This window comes from Myotis lucifugus, unplaced genomic scaffold (assembly GCF_000147115.1).
Source record: "Myotis lucifugus unplaced genomic scaffold, Myoluc2.0 scaffold_11, whole genome shotgun sequence".
NCBI lineage: Eukaryota > Metazoa > Chordata > Mammalia > Chiroptera > Vespertilionidae > Myotis > Myotis lucifugus.
In genome coordinates this window covers 14,985,709-15,003,578 of record NW_005871059.1, presented here as the reverse complement: position 1 = coordinate 15,003,578, position 17,870 = coordinate 14,985,709, and the positions used below count along the sequence as shown (strand labels likewise).

Here is a 17,870-nt window from a genome sequence, read left to right as displayed (position 1 = left end):
TTTCTATCCCCAAGAGTGAAGACAGCAGGCTCTCTGTACTCAAATACCATCTGACTAGATTTAAGTTAATTCCCAGTATCTCTGAACTGGATATATCTCTGCAAGGTTCTGGTGGGATCTGTTCATGTAGCCATTGGTCTATGTGCTGATTCTGTAGGACACACAGTAGCCTGGATTCTGAGAAGCATATTCAAAGGGCCAGTGGCCGGATATAAGCTATCAGACATTTCCCACGTAAATGATTTTTCATTGTAGCATATATCATCTGGAAAAATCATAAGGCTTGAGCTAGTAGAAATTGTATAGAGAAAGGTCCAGCAGTTTTGCTAAGAAGATCTGTGTCCACTCTTAGCTCTGCTTCACATAATTTGTGTAATATTAAGCAATTCACTTACTCATGCCATGTCTCAGTGTGTGCATCTGGAAAGTGGTGGTAATTCAACTGACCTCGTGGGAGGCTGTTAAAATCTAACAAGATAATGTATTAAAGTAGCAAAAAAATGGGTATTTTACCTACATACTTCCCTGTATGAAAGTAAAAGTCATTCATATCTTAATATTACCAAACTTCTTAATCTTATTACACCATCAACATTTAGAATTCAACATAAATGTCTTAGCACTCTTTCAATAAAATTGTTAATAAAATTATTTACAATTTTTATACTTAATAATTATTAATAAATGTGCTAATGCTTTTCAATCTAGTCATCCAACCTTTGAACTACTTTAAAAAGATGTACTAAATTAGGGAGAGAGTTCAGTGGCAAAAGAAGAATAAACAAAAGTAAATATATTTTTATGTCTGTTGAAAATGGCATTATGAAAGGCCATAGAATGGAAGGCTAATGGTTGAGCTTGGAATGAGAAAGAATATTTCCCAGAGGATAGTCACCAGCTGGGTTTTATCCTCACTTAGACAAGAACAGGAGGGAAATTAGCTTAAATTTCTTTTGGTTTATAACAATTGAAGCAAGCTATGAAATCTAATTCCCAGGGAATCTTTTCTTCAAAATAAAATAGAGACTTACTGCCTACCATAGTTTCAGTGCAGTCCTACTCAAAGTATGAGAAAATATTAGATGGAGTTTAAGTTGTCCATCTCTATAATCCCCATCAAGAGAAGAAAACAAGCAATTACAAGCCTATTACGTAACAGGTGTTTTCACTTGTATTCATTTCATCTTCACTGGAAATTATTTTTCATACTTCACAAATGAAGACACAAACTCTGAGAATTTAGCTTGCCCAGGGTAATTGAGCTAATAGAAAGCAGAGTTAGACTACAACCCCTACTTATCTTCAGAGCCCATCCTGGACACTATACCAACCTGTAAGCCTTGCTCACCTTGGCACTCTTAATTTCTATTCTATATAAAATTACATTATTTTGAAGATTTAGATTATTTACTTATTTATTTAGATTTATGTTATTTAAATTATTTCCAAGATTTAGAGGTACATGAAGCCAACATAAATTGGGAACATAGCTAGTACTTACCGAGCTATCTAATAATACTAGAGGCCCAGCGCACGATTAAAACCGCATGAGGAGGCACCCCGCAGGTCGTCGCGGGAGTCAGGCCGGATTGGTGCCGTGGGTGGCTGGGACCCGCGCCTGACTTCCGCCCCAGGCCCGCCCTGCCCCCCTGCCTGTGTTCACTCCAGGGCTGCCCAAGCCAGCGCGATGCAAGCCTCACCTGCGCGCACAACCTCCTCCTGTCTGGTCGTGACCCGTTATGGCCTAATTTGAAGAGAGAGAGAGAGAGAGAGAGAGAGAGAGAGAGAGAGAGAGAGAGAGAGAGAGATATGCCAAACATAGAACTCTAAAAGATATCCCATTTAATGATGACTGCTACCAGTTGAGACAAGTTATTACTATTATTATTCCCATTTTCAGGTGGAAACAAAAGCCTCAGAACATATGCTAAGAAAGCCCATGCCCAAGAGACTAAAGAAGGAGGCCTTTTAACTCCAGGGAGGCAGTGGAGTCCTAAGCATTTCACCCTGCCATGCCCAGGGACAGTGAAAAGCAAGCATATCAGGAACTCAGACCACAGGGCATCCAAACCCCAACACAGATTTCACTTCTAGTTTGTAGCAAGTCATAAATATTTACAAGTGAAAAGAGCCAATGGAAATCATCTGGTCCAGTCCCTTTATTTTACAGACAGGGAATTTGAGAACCAGTGTGAGGTTAAGCACTTTCTCTAGGGTCAGAAAGATAATTAGTGACAGAGTTAACAATAAATCACTTCCATGAAAAGACATGCTTTCAAAGTGAATTCAATTACCTTGTACCCTCAAGTGGTTATTAAGAACACCCATGTAGCTAGACAATCGCCAGTATTTCTGTGAAGTAGATGTAACCCAAGAGGATCTAAAAAGAACTTTGCAAAATTGAGCAAGCTAAGTCAACAATTTTTAAAATGCGCTAATTTGAGTCAACCCAAAGTTACAGTATCAGCCATGTAAATGCCCAAGTATTTTCATCTCTTCTCTAGCAGATAAAAGAAATATAAAATGTAATTCACACTTGGATATAAGGGTATAATTATTTTTGTTTTTATAAACTGTGGATGACAAATTCCCAAAGAAGAGGATTCTTTTGCATTTATAGCATAACTTTTCCTAGAGGTCAAGAATGACAAAATCACAGGTGCCAGTGGTAATGAATTGGTATTAAGAATTCAATAACCAAATAGAGTGTTACAAATGCTTAAAAGGAGTGGAAAGTATTTTCACATGAGGCCTCTTTGAAAGTTAATTCCTTTCAACAAACTAAATAAATCTGCCTAAAGATTCACAGATTTGCCTTTAGGAAATACTAAATTAGTAAAAGACAGAGAGGAAATATCGGTAAGCCAAAAGAAGTCATACAAAGTTAGAGTGGAAATGGGTAAAAATACAAACAACCACTCAGTCAAGAGTCAATAGCAAATACCTACTAATCTGCCACATAATGAAGTGAAACAGAAGGTGAACACATGAAAAAACAGCGAGAACTAAAGAGGAGAGTCTGTGAAAATGCATCCTGATGACAAACCGAAAAGCTATTTCCCTCAGGGGGAAAAGCACATCAATTAAAATATATTTTGCAGTATTTCATGGGGGTAGGAGGAAGAAGATATACTGACAGAGAAGAGATGATTCTAACAGTTGTCAAATCATGTAGTTTGAAATTTAGAATTCCCACAACTTGCTAAGTTTAACCCTGAAATCTTATACATTTTCAGAAATAGAAACCCTCTCTCATACTTGACATTTCAGAATGTGTCAATGCTAAAATTTGGCATTTAATGGTGTCATTTTAGTAAAAAAAGAGAAACTGGGCTGGGCTGCAATGTCCATTTAACGTAGCATATAAAGTCAAGTGTTCATACTATGAGTCTAGTATAGGAAAATCAATTTTGAATGACTATTTCATGGATATATAGTACCCTGCTTCAAGGACATTTCATGGTTATTCAATGACAATTATGCTTAGATTTCCTTGTCCTAGGAACTGTTCCCCAATTAAATCATTCAGATTTATGAATGCCACCAACAGAAAAGAATAGTAGCATCTAATTTCGTGGCAAGAAAGACGTTCTGTTCAGTAGCAAGTAGAAAGCATAGCCATTTCTTTCCTTCCTGCATCTATTGATGAGGATGATTGACAGTGTTGGTTCACCTCAACTTCAGATTTCTCCACAACAGGTCATTCTCAAGATGGTCTCCCTAAATGAAATGAGTGACATTCTAGGTTTTATTTGAAACTCTGACTGTCTGGAAAGTGTTGGCTTGTTTGAGATTCCTCAGCAACCAGAGACCTAACAAGATGATCAACAGATTAACAATTGTGTATTGTTAGTGATTTACATAAATTTATTTAATTACTTTATTTAACAAACACTGTGTACCAGACACTGTTCTAATTATTTACAAGCATTAAACTCCTTTGATTCACTTAGTAGTCATAAGAACTCTATTGGGTAAGAACTATTACGCCCATGTTCCAGATGAGAAAAACTGAGGTTCAGGGAAGTAAATAATTTTCCCCAGGATACAACAGATAAAAGTAACCCTGTCTTAAAACTCAGTAATGGTCAACCTTTTTGCATGATGCTCTATCCTTTTCTGGGCGTCCTCACTAAATAATTCTCAATGAAAAAGCATTCAGCATGCAACACTGAAAACAAATGGCCTAAATAATAATAGTTGGACTTATTAAGAACTTTCTATGTGTCAGATACTGTGCTTAGTGTTAACAATTTTATAAAAAAGAACTGATGTTTATTCTTCAGGATAAACAATCATATAAGGAAGGTACCATTACCATTTAAATGACAAAATTAAGCTGTGGATGACAGTTAACTTTCCATAGTTAAACAACCAATAAAGGAAAGAGAGGATTCAACCCTGGCCCTTTGGAATGAAGAACCCACTTACTTACCGTGAATCTGGTCCTTTAAGAAGAGATGACTAAGAAATGATGATTCAGTCTGGCTATTTTTCCTTTTTTCCTCTTTAACATCATATGCCATAAACAACTATTTATTATTATTGAATAGGACATATCATGTTAAAACAGATGAGTTAGGTGTTTAATTTATCTATGAGAATTTCCTAATAATTATCTTCAAAAAAAGGAGTGTGTTAAACTAATTGATAACTCCAGCTTCTATCAGAGTATACCCAATCCTTACTGGTAGGTGATAACAATAATACTATTACTAAAGAAAATGGAAATAATCACTTCCCCCCCAAAATTTTAAATTTAGGGTAAAGTCCCATATTTGGCAAAGCTTAACTAGGGTCATGTTTATTGCATATGAAGAGATCAGCTGGACAGTGGGTCTCATGACAGAGAGACAGAGATAAGCTCATATTAGAAGTGTGGTTTTAATATAAATCACCAAGAATTTTCTTTTTTACAATATCTATATCTGTATGCAAGTGGTCCATGCTGTCATATGATGATACAAACATTTTCAAGTCACAATTTTAAACATTTGTACAAGATCAAAATATAAATCAAAAACTGGAGTCTCAAGTAAATAGAAATCACCAATAATTTTTATTATAATACCATCTTTAGTGCAGATGAAGTATTTATCTTTGTCATTTTATAATTTTAGAAATTATTTACCTTATATCAAACTTTTAGTAGTAAATATTTTTATCATTACATGATTGAAATTTAAATTAATAATGTAATGAATATTTTGAATTTTAGTAATTTCATTAAATATATTCATGATCATGGCACTGATTTTTTAATCTGCTTAGCTTTATAATTTTTATTACAACTAAAAAGTGTACTATCAACATTAAACTGCAATTACAAACTTTTTCTTGGTTTGAAATAGAGTGCAGACAGTAAAATTGATTTCTCACAATACTACTCTAATCAGTATGTTCTTAAAACTCACTTCAAATGACATACAACATAATACAATATGAAAACAATATTCTTTTTTCTGAGAAAGTACCTTGGTTTGTATCAGAGAAGGACGGAGGCATTTGTAAGACCTATGCTAAGGAATAATTAGCATTTAGCGAATGGCTTTTCAAAACATAGGAGTCTTTAATTCTATGAAAAAGATATACTTTTCTTATATTTTAGAAATCATCTCTGCTAAGGAAAAAAGAATGAAAAGGAGGTAAGTTCTTAAGATAAGTTCTAAATCTATGAATTTTACTATAGAAATTTATTAAAATTATTGTCAACTGCCATAGGCTATAAGTTAAAACTCAAAAGTTACACAACCTGAATGTTGGAATTTACTTTTCCAGTAAACCTTCTTGGTCTTTTTGTATATTATCCTACTTGAATTCATTTTTAAGTTAAGTGTCTCATAAAACTTAATGAACTTTGAGATATTTTAGGGTTTAACAAGCTCAGGAATTTATTATAAGCAGTATTCTTAAATAATAATAGAATTTTAAAATCTGGCCACCAACCCTCTGCCCTGCAAAAATGAAGGCTCATCTCTTACTTGTTGCCCTTCCCTCAAATCGCCTTTGCTGGGATAAAGAACTTTTGCCCTTTTATAAACTTCTAAACACTGAAAAGGATGCTCCAAAGCCTTTCAAGTCACTGAGAGCCCTCTTGATACCTAGTAAAGACAGCAATGTAGACCAAAGAAATACTTAATTCTAAGCACACCCTTAGATGTAGATGCTCACACATCTTAGTATTACAAGGATGTGCTTGTCAAGGGACATCTACTAAAAATTCTTAGATGAGATACCAAGCAAATGTCCTATGTGGAGGTCAGAATACATGCTCCCTTAAATGTAGACAATTATTTTTATTTCATTCAACTTAATCATGAGCATTAATAAGGAAAGGATAAAAATGAATTAGTTTAAGTGATTAAGGACTTTGCATCCTATCTAATGAATCAAGCACCTATTTTGTGAAACATTTGTTCTTATTTCTGAACCTATGGTTTTTTATATGTCCCTTAAGTGAGGTTCCAGTTAAATTTACTGCAAATGACACACAGTAGTATATGCTCACAGTTTATAAAGAGTGGGGCAAAAGTAAGTTTATAGTCATTCGTATGGCAAATAACACAATAATGAATAAATAATAATACAAGAATACATTCTGTGTTTTGTGGATTCACAACTGTAAGCCTACTTTTGCCCCACACTGTATAACTACAGCATTCTCTTTTCTAAGAAAGACTTTTCCTTGGTATCAGGAAAGAACTTAGGCACTGTATTAATATGTAAAGCTAGAATTTGCATTTCCCTTTTAAAAGTAAGAAGCAGAAAAATTACATTGTACAGAGGTAAATGACTCATCTGCAGTTATATCAATGCTATCTTCTGATGGCAAAAATATTCTCCAAATATTTAGATCAACTTGCTAATTCAGTAAACATTTCTCAACCTGCTCCTCTTGCCTCTCTAAGTAGTTATGAATCATTCTGTAAATGAAAAGCAGGTATGTGCCACAGGGCCAATATATGAGAAAATGACAAATTTATGTCATTTCTTAGGATACACTCAGTATTTCCATTTCTACCAAAATGCTTTGAGGTTGGTAGGGAAAGTGTTATGACTGACCACACCTTTTGCAGATGAAGAAATCAGGGCCTACAATGCACATTACCTCAGAGCGAATTACCTGAGACACAGTTAATTAAAGAGTCGACCTGGGAATCGTACCTATATATTTCCCTCTAGATTCCAGAATCGACAAGTTTGCTCCTTTCTCACATCCACACTATTTCATTACCCAGTCTGAGAGCTGGCAAAAAGTTGGCAATGTCTGGCCTCCCAAATGTTTACAGTGTTTGATATGCACTATTTCATTCTACCTTATTCCTTCCTATGTCTTGGTCCTGACTCCTACCATCTCAGTTCGGTTGAGGCCATGGATATCTTCAGCCACCGTGGAACAGCCAAATAGTTACCTAGCACAGAGCCAAGGACCTGTGGGGTTTTTTAAATACTTGTTCATTCACCAACTACAGGCAAAAGTTTTGGGAGATCTATCCCTGAGGGAGTGGGGGGAATTATATGCCACAGGCAAACTAGGCTTATTTACTACACAATTCTGTATTTTTTAACTTCTGTATAAATTCACTAATTTTCTTGTTTTCCTAGTTTCAAAAATACTGTAACTTTTATTTTTACGAGAATATTCAGTATTTTCAATGAAGCAGATATTCTCAAACAATTTTGGTGGGGAATGTAACCTTCCTGGATATAATTTATCAATGCATAAATATATTATTTTAAATTGGAATTCCAACAAATCCAATTTTAGAAGTGTTGTCTAAGAAATAACTAGAGCTGTTCAAATGCATCCCAAAACTTTTACCTTTAACATGTAAAATTTAGGACAAAAAATCCAGAAGACTAGCTACAATCCAAGCCTTCTCCTTAAATTCAGTGACTCTCAAGACAGTGTGTGTGTGTGTCAGATAAGCCAGTTCCTTGTTCTCTAAATAACTTTCATAAAATGGAAAACCATTTCTATACATGTTTTACCATTATCATTTTTAGAACAATTTCTACTCCATTCAAACAAATTCAGTTTAGCCTGTGAGTGAGTCACATACCTTTATTACATGATGCTTTTCCTGAAACACAGGGATCTTAAACATTTGGCACCAATATGTTGTACCTTTGTTTGGGACGGGGACCTGTCTTAATAAAAAGGGGGGGAGAACACAAAGTCACATTCTCTTGACAAGCGATTAAGTACAAGTAAAAGTTCTTACGCACTTTCAATAATCCCACTCCGACAGTCATAAAACCTGAAGAAACTTACGTTCTGATTTACCAGCTCAAAGTATGGTATGGCTGTAGGCAACACAATGGTTTTCTCAGGATTCAGCAGCCGCAGACTCTTGGTGCCACGATTGGAGTTGTGGTACTTGGGACCATCTTCTCCCACGTCTTCGTGGTGGTAGGCCCAGATCACTTTCACAGTGCTCTCCTGTGACCAGACACGGACACAAGTGAAGAAAAGAGAACAATAACATTTGGAATTCTCTACCATTAATTGTGTAAATCTAATTTGATCATTAAGTATCCAAATAGACAAGTGTGTGTGTGTGTGTGTGTGTGTGTGTGTGTGTGTGTGTGTGTGTGTTTGGGGGCGGGGCGCAGAAATTGTCTCTCTCAACAGGAAAAATTATGTGTTCCAAAGCACAGTGAAAGACAACTGACAAATAGGTATGCTTTCAGGCATTCAGAAATAACAAATCATTGTCATGCTAAACCTCCAAACCAGCAACTGGTAGTTACCAAGCAAATATTCTTGTTAACCAGCAGAGATTTTGGAAAATTAAAAGCTGTTTTGATGCCATAGACATTTTAGGGAAAATAAATAAATAGAATGGAAATTAAAATTATTTTCCAGGTCAGAGTTTTTACTTTCACAGGTACTAGCCCAGTTATATGTGTGAATTTACATAAAATGCAAATACAGGAGGAACTTCTGATTCTGGGTTTGTTTGTTAACCTTGAATCTATTTAATAGTCACTTTATGAATCTTGGGACTTTCTAAGGAATCAGTCCATTAATCATTTTGATTTTAGAAGTTCATGAAGGTGAATCAGTTACAAATCAGATGAACTGCTGTATTCCAACTAGAGGAAGTACTGTCATATGACATTGGTTTCCATTTAGCAACCAAGAGAGATTGCCCAAAAAGTGGTGGGGCTGGAGTAAGGGTTTGCTGGGTATAAAGGAATTATTTAGTCGCCCCCCCCACCCCGCCCCGTAAATAAAGGTGCCTTTGTCAGATCTTTGTAATAAGAACTTTGAAAATAAATAATACAGCAAATGCTATTTATTTTAAAAGTAATATTCTTGCTCTAGCCGCTTTGTCTCAGGGGATAGAACATCTGTCTGTGAACTGAGGGGTCCCAGGTTCGATTCCAGACAAGGGCATATACCTCAGTTGCAGGCTTAATCCCGAGCCCTGGTGGGGCACATGCAGGAGGCAACCAATCTATGTGTCTCTCTCACATTGATGTTTCTCTTTCTGTTTCTCCCACTCTCTTCTAGTCTCTCTAGAAATCAACAGAAAAATATCCTTGGGTGAGGATTAAAAAAAGCTATATTCTTTCTTAATAAGTCAAATGACTATAATTATTATTCCATTAAAGTATAAAAAGTGATCCATGTCTTTGCATGTGTTTTTTCTTCCTCTTTTACTCTTTAAGCTGGATGTTAATCAAAACAGCTTCAGATTTTTACATTCCTATTTTTAAAGCTTTGATTGACCAAATAAAACAGATAATTTTACTGGTCCTTACAAAGTGAAATTGATCTAAGATATTTGTGGAAACTCCCAAAGTACCACATGAATTATATAGCCTCTAAATATTTAATTTTCGTATGCATAAAGATATTACTTTTTGCATGAGGTCTGCCAATAAGACCTTGTATAATATGTTGATAGGCAATTTTAATCAGTTTACTATTCATCTTGATTTTAGAAGTTTACTAAGATGAACCAGTTACAAATCAGAGGAATTATATTCAGGATCATACTTCTCTCTCCTGTAGTACATTTCTCACAATCTTTATCTATTGTCTATTTTCAAACATTATAGAGAAGAAGCCAAAACTCTTTTGAAAGTCAATACATTCTTTATACAGCTCTTCAAAGTTTGAGATTCACACAAAAATTGCCTTTATTGATATTTATAGTCTTAGATTTTTTGTGGCTTAGAAAGAGAATTCTAGAACATTCCCCCAAAGACTATGTGACTTTGTTATCAAATATAATTTTTAAATATTTGTTCCTTTTATTCTGTAATGGGTTTTACAACTGTAAGTGTACAATTTATTCATGCATGCATTCCCTTGGAGACACCTTACCGTTATGGTCTTGTCATTGATGTCACATGTATGCAGCTCTCTGGTAAATTCAATTACTGTGTGTGTGCTATTTTCCATGGCATAGTCTAGGTGGTAATCTTGCTGTGCATCTTTTTTCAACGCTCTATTTTCATTTGTGAAATAATCCTGTAGAAAATATGGGGGGAAAGTCAGTATATCCTAAATTCAGAAAGAAACGAGTTTAGATTAAGAGGACCTTTAAAAACTGATTCTGGTTTTGCCTATTACATAATCCTGTATCTGTAGGCATTTTGTAAGCCCTGGAATTTTCTAAGGGTCTGGGGGGTCCCAATTAGATAATCAATTCCCTAGGAAATTGGCCCATTTTCAACTTCTGGACCTTCAGGAAAAGGCAGTGTGGATGTATAATACCATAAAGCATCAAAAGAGATGGAACATTCGAGATCGCTAAGTGTGAAATTGTTTGCCCCAAAGTGAAATAGCTAGTTCATGGCAAAGCAAGAACTAGCCCTACTATTTTCCTGGATGGAGTGTCCCTTCTGCACTTAAGCAAGGAGACCCATCCTTACAATGATAGGCTGTTTTAGTATGAGCTTTAATGGTATATGCTTATTAAAATGAAATATAATGAAAAGTAAAAAAAAATAAACTAGCTGAATTATAAGATATTGAAAAACTAGGGAAGTTTTGTTTTTGTGGATCAGCTGTAACTTTTGTACTAAACTTCTTCAATGGTATACAGTTCACTTCTAGGAGGCAGACAGATGCATCAGAGAGGGCATGAACTTTGAAAACAAATGACTAGGAGTTGATCCCAGCCCTCCCCTAAATGCCCTGAAGAACTGTTAAAGTCAAACTGTGAGCTCTTATTCTAACATTAGTAAAAGGGGGATAATATATAATATGCCCCACTTTATGGATTTTGAAAGATAAATAAATGAAATAGCATATGAGGGTGTGTGTGAATGCCTACCATGGTTAGTGTCCATTTAATGACATTTCCTTCCCTCTTCTAAATTGTAATTCTCCCCCCAAATATTTCCTTATGCCTTTTACCATTAGCTTACTATATTGAGAGTTATAAAGATCGTATTGTTAATTTTCATCACTTATAGACACAAATTTTGCCTTAACTATTCTGGTTTTTCAGTACATAATGATACTTTATTTTTGGTAAGTCACTAAGAATTTTTTTAGAATATACATACTGAAATATAATTATACTAACCTTTACTAACACTAATATTAAATTTGAAGAAATGATTGCTATGTTTGGGAGAGAAGATACAGTATACAAGGAAAAAACACCTTAAACCATCAATAAATTTGGAACTTTTATTCCTAGTACCTTAATATCATGTGTGTATAAATTTGACATCCAGGATCCCAGATCTAGACATTGTTCAAATCCAACATTATTGGCAATGCTCAGAGCCTAACTTTTTCACTCTAGTAACAACTATAATTTATTGAGAACATACTATGCCCTAAGCCCACTTTAAGCATTTTACATGCATTAATTCATTTAATCTTCATATCAAGTCTATAAGATAAAACTCTATTTCACAAACGAAGACACTGAAGCACGAAGAGGTGAGAAGCATCTTGCCCAGGACCACATGGCGGGTAAGTGGTAGTAAAGCCAGTATTCAAACGCAGGCAGCCTGTTCTAACTGTAGTAACCACTTTTGGAAAAGTATAGCTTAGTTCATTTTTCTATGAAAAAAAATGTACATATCAGGTTTTTCACATAAAATCTTACTTTTCCTACTGCTAAAGTTGGGGTTTGTAAAAAATATATTTTGAGAACTGGCTGCAATTGTGAAAGCAATTCAAATGAAATATTACTATGAAACTGTGATTTTTCCCACTTTTAATTACACAGATTTTCAATATGTAAATGAAACAACAGTGTCTATAGACAACATGGAATTTAGAGAAATGAACTGTGCTTTATACTAAGCTCACATTTCATTACATGAATCAAGCAATCACAGTTCCACAAACAAAAAGAATACAGTACAAAATGTAATCAGTTTGAAGAGTAGAATAATTATCCTAGTCTTACAAACATGTTTCCAAAACCATTAGTCTCTCAAACTATCCAGCTGGCTTGCCAATTCTCCATTTGTTCTGTTTCCATTCACCAATACCAATTCCTTTCAGCTATTCTCCTTTTTCTGGCTTTTCAGATAACCTAGCTCTGAGAAAGAAAATGGAAGAAACTTCCCTCAGGTCTCACTAAAACTCCTAGGGTTCATCTGCCCTGTGTAAACTGCTAAGTTTTCATTTTTTTTCTAAATGTTCAATATATAGAAAAGACAGCTGCCAATTATGTTGAGATTCCAGACTCCTGGAAAAATGTGATTGTCTAAAAGAGCTAATATCTCCAACCTTCATGAGGGAAAACATGAATGGATTTAATTAACACTAAAATTGAAATGCAAAACATTCCATTACCATTTTGTTCCCATTTTTCAAAATTTAAGGCTTATTTGGAAACATCTTCATATTAGCTGTCCAACTAGTATTATTAGTTACATGTCTACTTCAGGGCGGGGGGGGCCCTTATTAATGCTCGGAAATCCATGTTACTCTCTTGCTGTTTTCTCAGGAAACCACCCAAGATAAGTATCATAAACCCTCTCTATACAAGATGCCAACACTTCCCCACTCTCAGTTTATGATCATACATCTCATTTTATTGAAAGAATTTCGGTGAGAACTCACACCATGCCTTCTTTCTATCCTAAGTAATATCTACTTTATGAAATCATAAAATATACTTAATCTAAATGAAATCCTGCCCAGTTTACGTGGCTCAGTGGTTGACCAACAACCTATGAACCAGGAGGTCACGGTTCGATTCCCAATAAGGGCATATGCCCAGGTTGTGGGTTTGGTCCCCAGTGTGGGGCCTGATCAATGATTTGCTCTCATCATTGATGTTTCTATCTTTATCTCCCTTTCTCTCTGAAATCAATAAAAATATACTTTAAAAAATAAGAAGAAAAGAAAAGGAATCCTGAATAGAGAAAATTAAAACAAGGAGCAGAAGGGACAAGTAGAAAACAAGTAGATGTAAATGAAATGAAAAAGAATCATTAAAATAGATCCTACATACATAAAAAAAAGTTAATATTATGCACACCTTGATATATAAAACTTGGATAATTTAGATGAGAAACAGACAAACTCCACAAAAGACACAAACCAGCAACTTAGTCAGAAAAAGAGATATTCTAAATAGCCCTACAATCTACTCATGGGTAAAAAACCTTCCTACAAAGAAAATTCTAAGCCAAAGTTCTTTTACTTGATATTTTGTCAAATATTATTTAAGGAAGAGATAATATCAATCCTTCTCAAACTCTTCTATGAAATAAAAAGGAAAGAGCACTTTCCAACTCATTTTTTGATGCTAGCATTACCCTGATACCAGAACAAAGGCATTACAAGAAAATTTACAGATCACTTTCTTTCATGAGCCTACCTGCACATTTTTTTAAAAATGTATATTAGCAAATAGTTATATATAAAAGGGATACTATATCATGACCATGCAGGGTTGGTTCAACATTAGAAAATCAATGCAATTCATTGTATCAAAAGTCTAAAAAAGAAAACCATATGATCATCTTGATAAATGCAGAAAAACCATTTGAAACATTCATCCATAGTTAAATCTCTCAGTAAACTTCCAATAGAAGGGTATTGCCTTAAACTTATAAAAGGCATCTATAAAAACCTTATAGCTAACATCATACTTAATGATGAAAGACTGAATTCTTCCCCCTCTAAATTTGGGACAAGTAAATCCTGGAAACAAGGTAAGAATGTCCACATTCTCCACTTCTAGAAGCCTCTACTATTGATTGCCCACCTCTGATATCTGCCTCTATCATTCCCATCCCCTAACTTGGACATTAAAGTTCTCTCTTTGACATTATACTCCTTTGTCTTCATATTCCTTCCTTTGGGAAACTCATCCACTCCATGAATTTCCAATCATCACCTTTATTCAGTATCGCATATCCAAAAGTCTATTGGATCCCTTCACCTGGAAGTCTTATTGTCATCTCAAGTGCACTATATCCAAAATTATATTCACCTTCAATCTGTAAGCTTATTTTCTTTACTTACACTGCCCTTCCCCAAGCCATCCAAATTCAAAACCACAGTCTTATTTAACTTCTTTTTCTATTACAACTTCACGGATAGCCCCCGCTCCTATCATGCCTTCCTTTGAAAAAAATAACCCACCTTTTACTTCCACTCCATTACAGCTTCTCCTGTCTCAGTTTAGACTCTACCACCTACATATTTCTGTCAAGTTCTTCCTTCAAAGTTATTCTCAGTGTGTCAATAGGTCTAATTCAACAGTCTACAGTACAAAGTTCTGTAACTTAGATGAAGTTTCTCTAAAATTTAGTCTCACTTGATTTTCCAGATGTCTATCATTAATCTTACCACATGATCTTTATTATCAATTTTTTACTCCCCTTAAATACTCTGCCTTTTCCCAGCTCTTTCCTTTTGTTTACATTGTTCCCATCTATCTCCCCTGCTCTCCTCCCCGCACTGAGATTCCTCTCCACTAACTCCACCCATTGAAGTACTTGCTTCTCTTGAGATCCATGACTCTATCTCCTCTATAAAGTTTTCTTTGATCATTCCAACTTGAAGTGACCATTCCCTTTCTGAATCCATATTCTTCTACCTGCACTCCCATGTAGGATGCAATATATTCTAGATGCAGCACTATCTTCTCAGCCATGAGACAACTGCCCAGAAATAGATACCTAATCTTGTTAACCCAGTTATTAATTTGTAACTTTAGAGTAGTTGTTTACATTGTAAATTAGAACAAAAAGAGGGAGACAACAGATTATTTTTTCACTTGCTTTCAATTATATTTACATATGGTTAAGATCTGAAGTGGAATGTGTTTAACCAGATGTTAGAATGAGTTTGGGTCTGCATGATCTGCCATGCAAACACATCTGGCACTGAACTCTGGGGATCTTGTTACAACCTTTTAGGCCCTAAGTGGACATGAATCTTATGAGACTGACATCAGCATTTAGGGGGGGAAAAGCTCATGCATGCAAACGGTCTTTGAAATCCTTTTACACTGGGATGGCATTCCCTACTTATTTTAAAGGGAAGAAAAAACAGATCTGAGAGAGAGATACTATGTTTTAGAATGTTTTCTAATGTTAATTTATATATTCAGTGTCTAACAGAGTGATTTGCACAGAGCAGAGTCTCATTAAATATGCGTAATTTTAAAAGGAGTATCGTGCCTTTCCTTTAGCTAATTCTAAATGAAAATAAAAAATAAGAACCATCTTCTAATATTCACATCTTTGTGATAAAGGAATAACTTGGTGGGAGCAAAATGTTCCCCAGTAGCACCTCTTTTCTTCCTTCACCCTGTGTTAATAAAATACATGGTCTATAATCAAACACAGTCTTAATGAAGTTGATATTATACAATAAAAAATGGCATATTGGCAAACCTTAGAAGAACTAATAAGTGATGCAAGAGGAGAGAAAAAAAGCCAGGTCCCAAATTTCTTATCATTCAACTATTATTGCCTGGAGGAAGAAAGAAGTAGGGGAGGGAGGGAAAGAAGGGGAAAAAAAAGGAAAAGAAAATAAGTCACTCAAATACCTGTCAATCTTAAAAATCCTTCATGCAGACTGGCTAAACCTTCAAAAGTATGTTTAGTGAGTTTAAGAGTTTCCTGACAGTGTGACAAAGGGATAAAATTGGTCAAATAAATCATTGAGTGGAATAGTTATTTGTAACTATCATCCTGTAGGGTGAAAAAATAGAGAATGAATTAACAGTAAAACATCAACCAACTAAGAGTTTGAATATCGATAATATCACTTATAAATTTATATTCACAAAACCATATGGTACTTATGAAATATTTTAAAAGATTTTCCCAAGTCATTTTTACTAATTTTCACCTTTGGGATTAGAACCGAATGGTGTCTCTCACCCCCACTCCCAGTCCCATTTAGCAAATGGACCCAGAGGCAGCTCTACTGTAAATCCATGGTGAAGGCCATTCCTCTGCTGTCTTCCTATAGTGCTTGATATTGCAGGACTTTTCAAATAAAAATAGGAATTTGATCACAGTGCATGCTCAGTGCACAATGGCACAGCAGCCATTATAAAAATCCAATTGTATGATATGTATTAAATATATTGTATATTTTATAAATATCACATAACATACTGATAAATAAAAGTAGGCTCCAATTAAGTGTCATTAAAAACAAACTCTGAAGGCAAGAGCATTGAGGAGGATTTGGAGAGTCATGATTCTGTAGGGGTTTTGTAAGAGTTTAAGAATAAAAATATGAAGATGCTTTAATTGTGTAAATATAAAAGCTGGTACACAGAAGCCTTTCTTCTTTGTACTTACTCAGTTGTAATGTTCTGTGAAGTGGAATGTGAAGTAATATTACCCGAGATCAATGGCTTTTATGTGGAGGTCAATCATTCCAACACAAATATCTGCATTAAGATCAGCTTCAATATGAATCATCATTGAGACAGTTTTGTTTTTATTGTAGATTATCACATTAATTAAAAAGTATAAACACTGTTTATACTTTTTAAAGATAAAATATTACCTATTACCCTTGAAAATCTAAGTTAATAATTAAACTCTGGCAATAAAGTTAGTCCATAGTTGTGTCATAAAAAATATTACTCCTAAAACATGTTCTCACAGGATATTTTTTTCTTTTGAACATTTTATGCTTTGAAAAAATTATGAAATATATCATTAAGGTTTCAAACTGCTGTGTGGCAACAGTAAAGTCGGCATTAGCAGAAGTTGGCATTTATCATTAAGCATGAGAGCACTACTACTGGCTGCCACTTTCCAGCTAACATAACAGCCCCCCAAACGCTAGCTTTTTTATTCTACAAGATTGCTATGACCTCTTGTTAAAAAACATGATTGCACAGATGTTACATGGTTCTCACTCATTGTCAGCCTTTTTTTCTCTCTTGAATACAATCTCTGTAACAGAAGAGAGCTTTGACTGGTGCTATGTTAAACAGGATAAAGTGAAAACTCAATGGTGTAACAGAAGATATGAATAAACTGCTGGTCAGCCCGGAGAACTGAATGTAAGCACAGCTGCGGGGAAAACCTTGAGAAAAACGTTGCCATCTGTCATCACTTTCTTCAACAGGTGCTTGCAGTTTTTCTTCTTTTTCTACATCTCAAAGGCCTGTTCCTTCAAGCATTTGCTTGTAATAGCAATTTCTATAAGTATCATGGTGATTAAATAATATTGATAGTAAAGTGATAAATATTTTCGTGGTAGAGGAAATCTTTGGTCCTAAAAAAAATCATAAAACTATAAACAAACTATATAAACAATCTTCAGAATTTCAAGATCAACTGATTTCAATGTTATTTCTTCACTAATCTTAGAAATTTGAACAAAATGTCAAAATGGAAGGGGCTTGCCTCCTAAAAACCACTTCAAATAAAGCTGAACTCTAGATCTAATA

At 34.8% G+C, this 17,870-nt stretch overlaps 1 protein-coding gene across 1 annotated transcript in view; it reads right to left on the bottom strand.

Moving 5' to 3' along the window:
• MOXD1 (monooxygenase DBH like 1) overlaps positions 1 to 15,098 on the bottom strand; it is a 62,794-nt gene extending 47,696 nt beyond the window's left edge. Inside the window, exons 1-4 of the mRNA XM_023750100.1 lie at positions 15,042 to 15,098; positions 10,340 to 10,486; positions 8,276 to 8,443; positions 8,064 to 8,147 (exon numbers count right to left, since the gene is read on the bottom strand). Coding sequence (XP_023605868.1) covers positions 8,064 to 8,147; positions 8,276 to 8,443; positions 10,340 to 10,486; positions 15,042 to 15,098 — 456 coding nt within the window. The remainder of the gene's footprint in view (positions 1 to 8,063; positions 8,148 to 8,275; positions 8,444 to 10,339; positions 10,487 to 15,041) is intronic.
• Between the last annotated feature and the right edge of the window lie 2,772 nt (positions 15,099 to 17,870).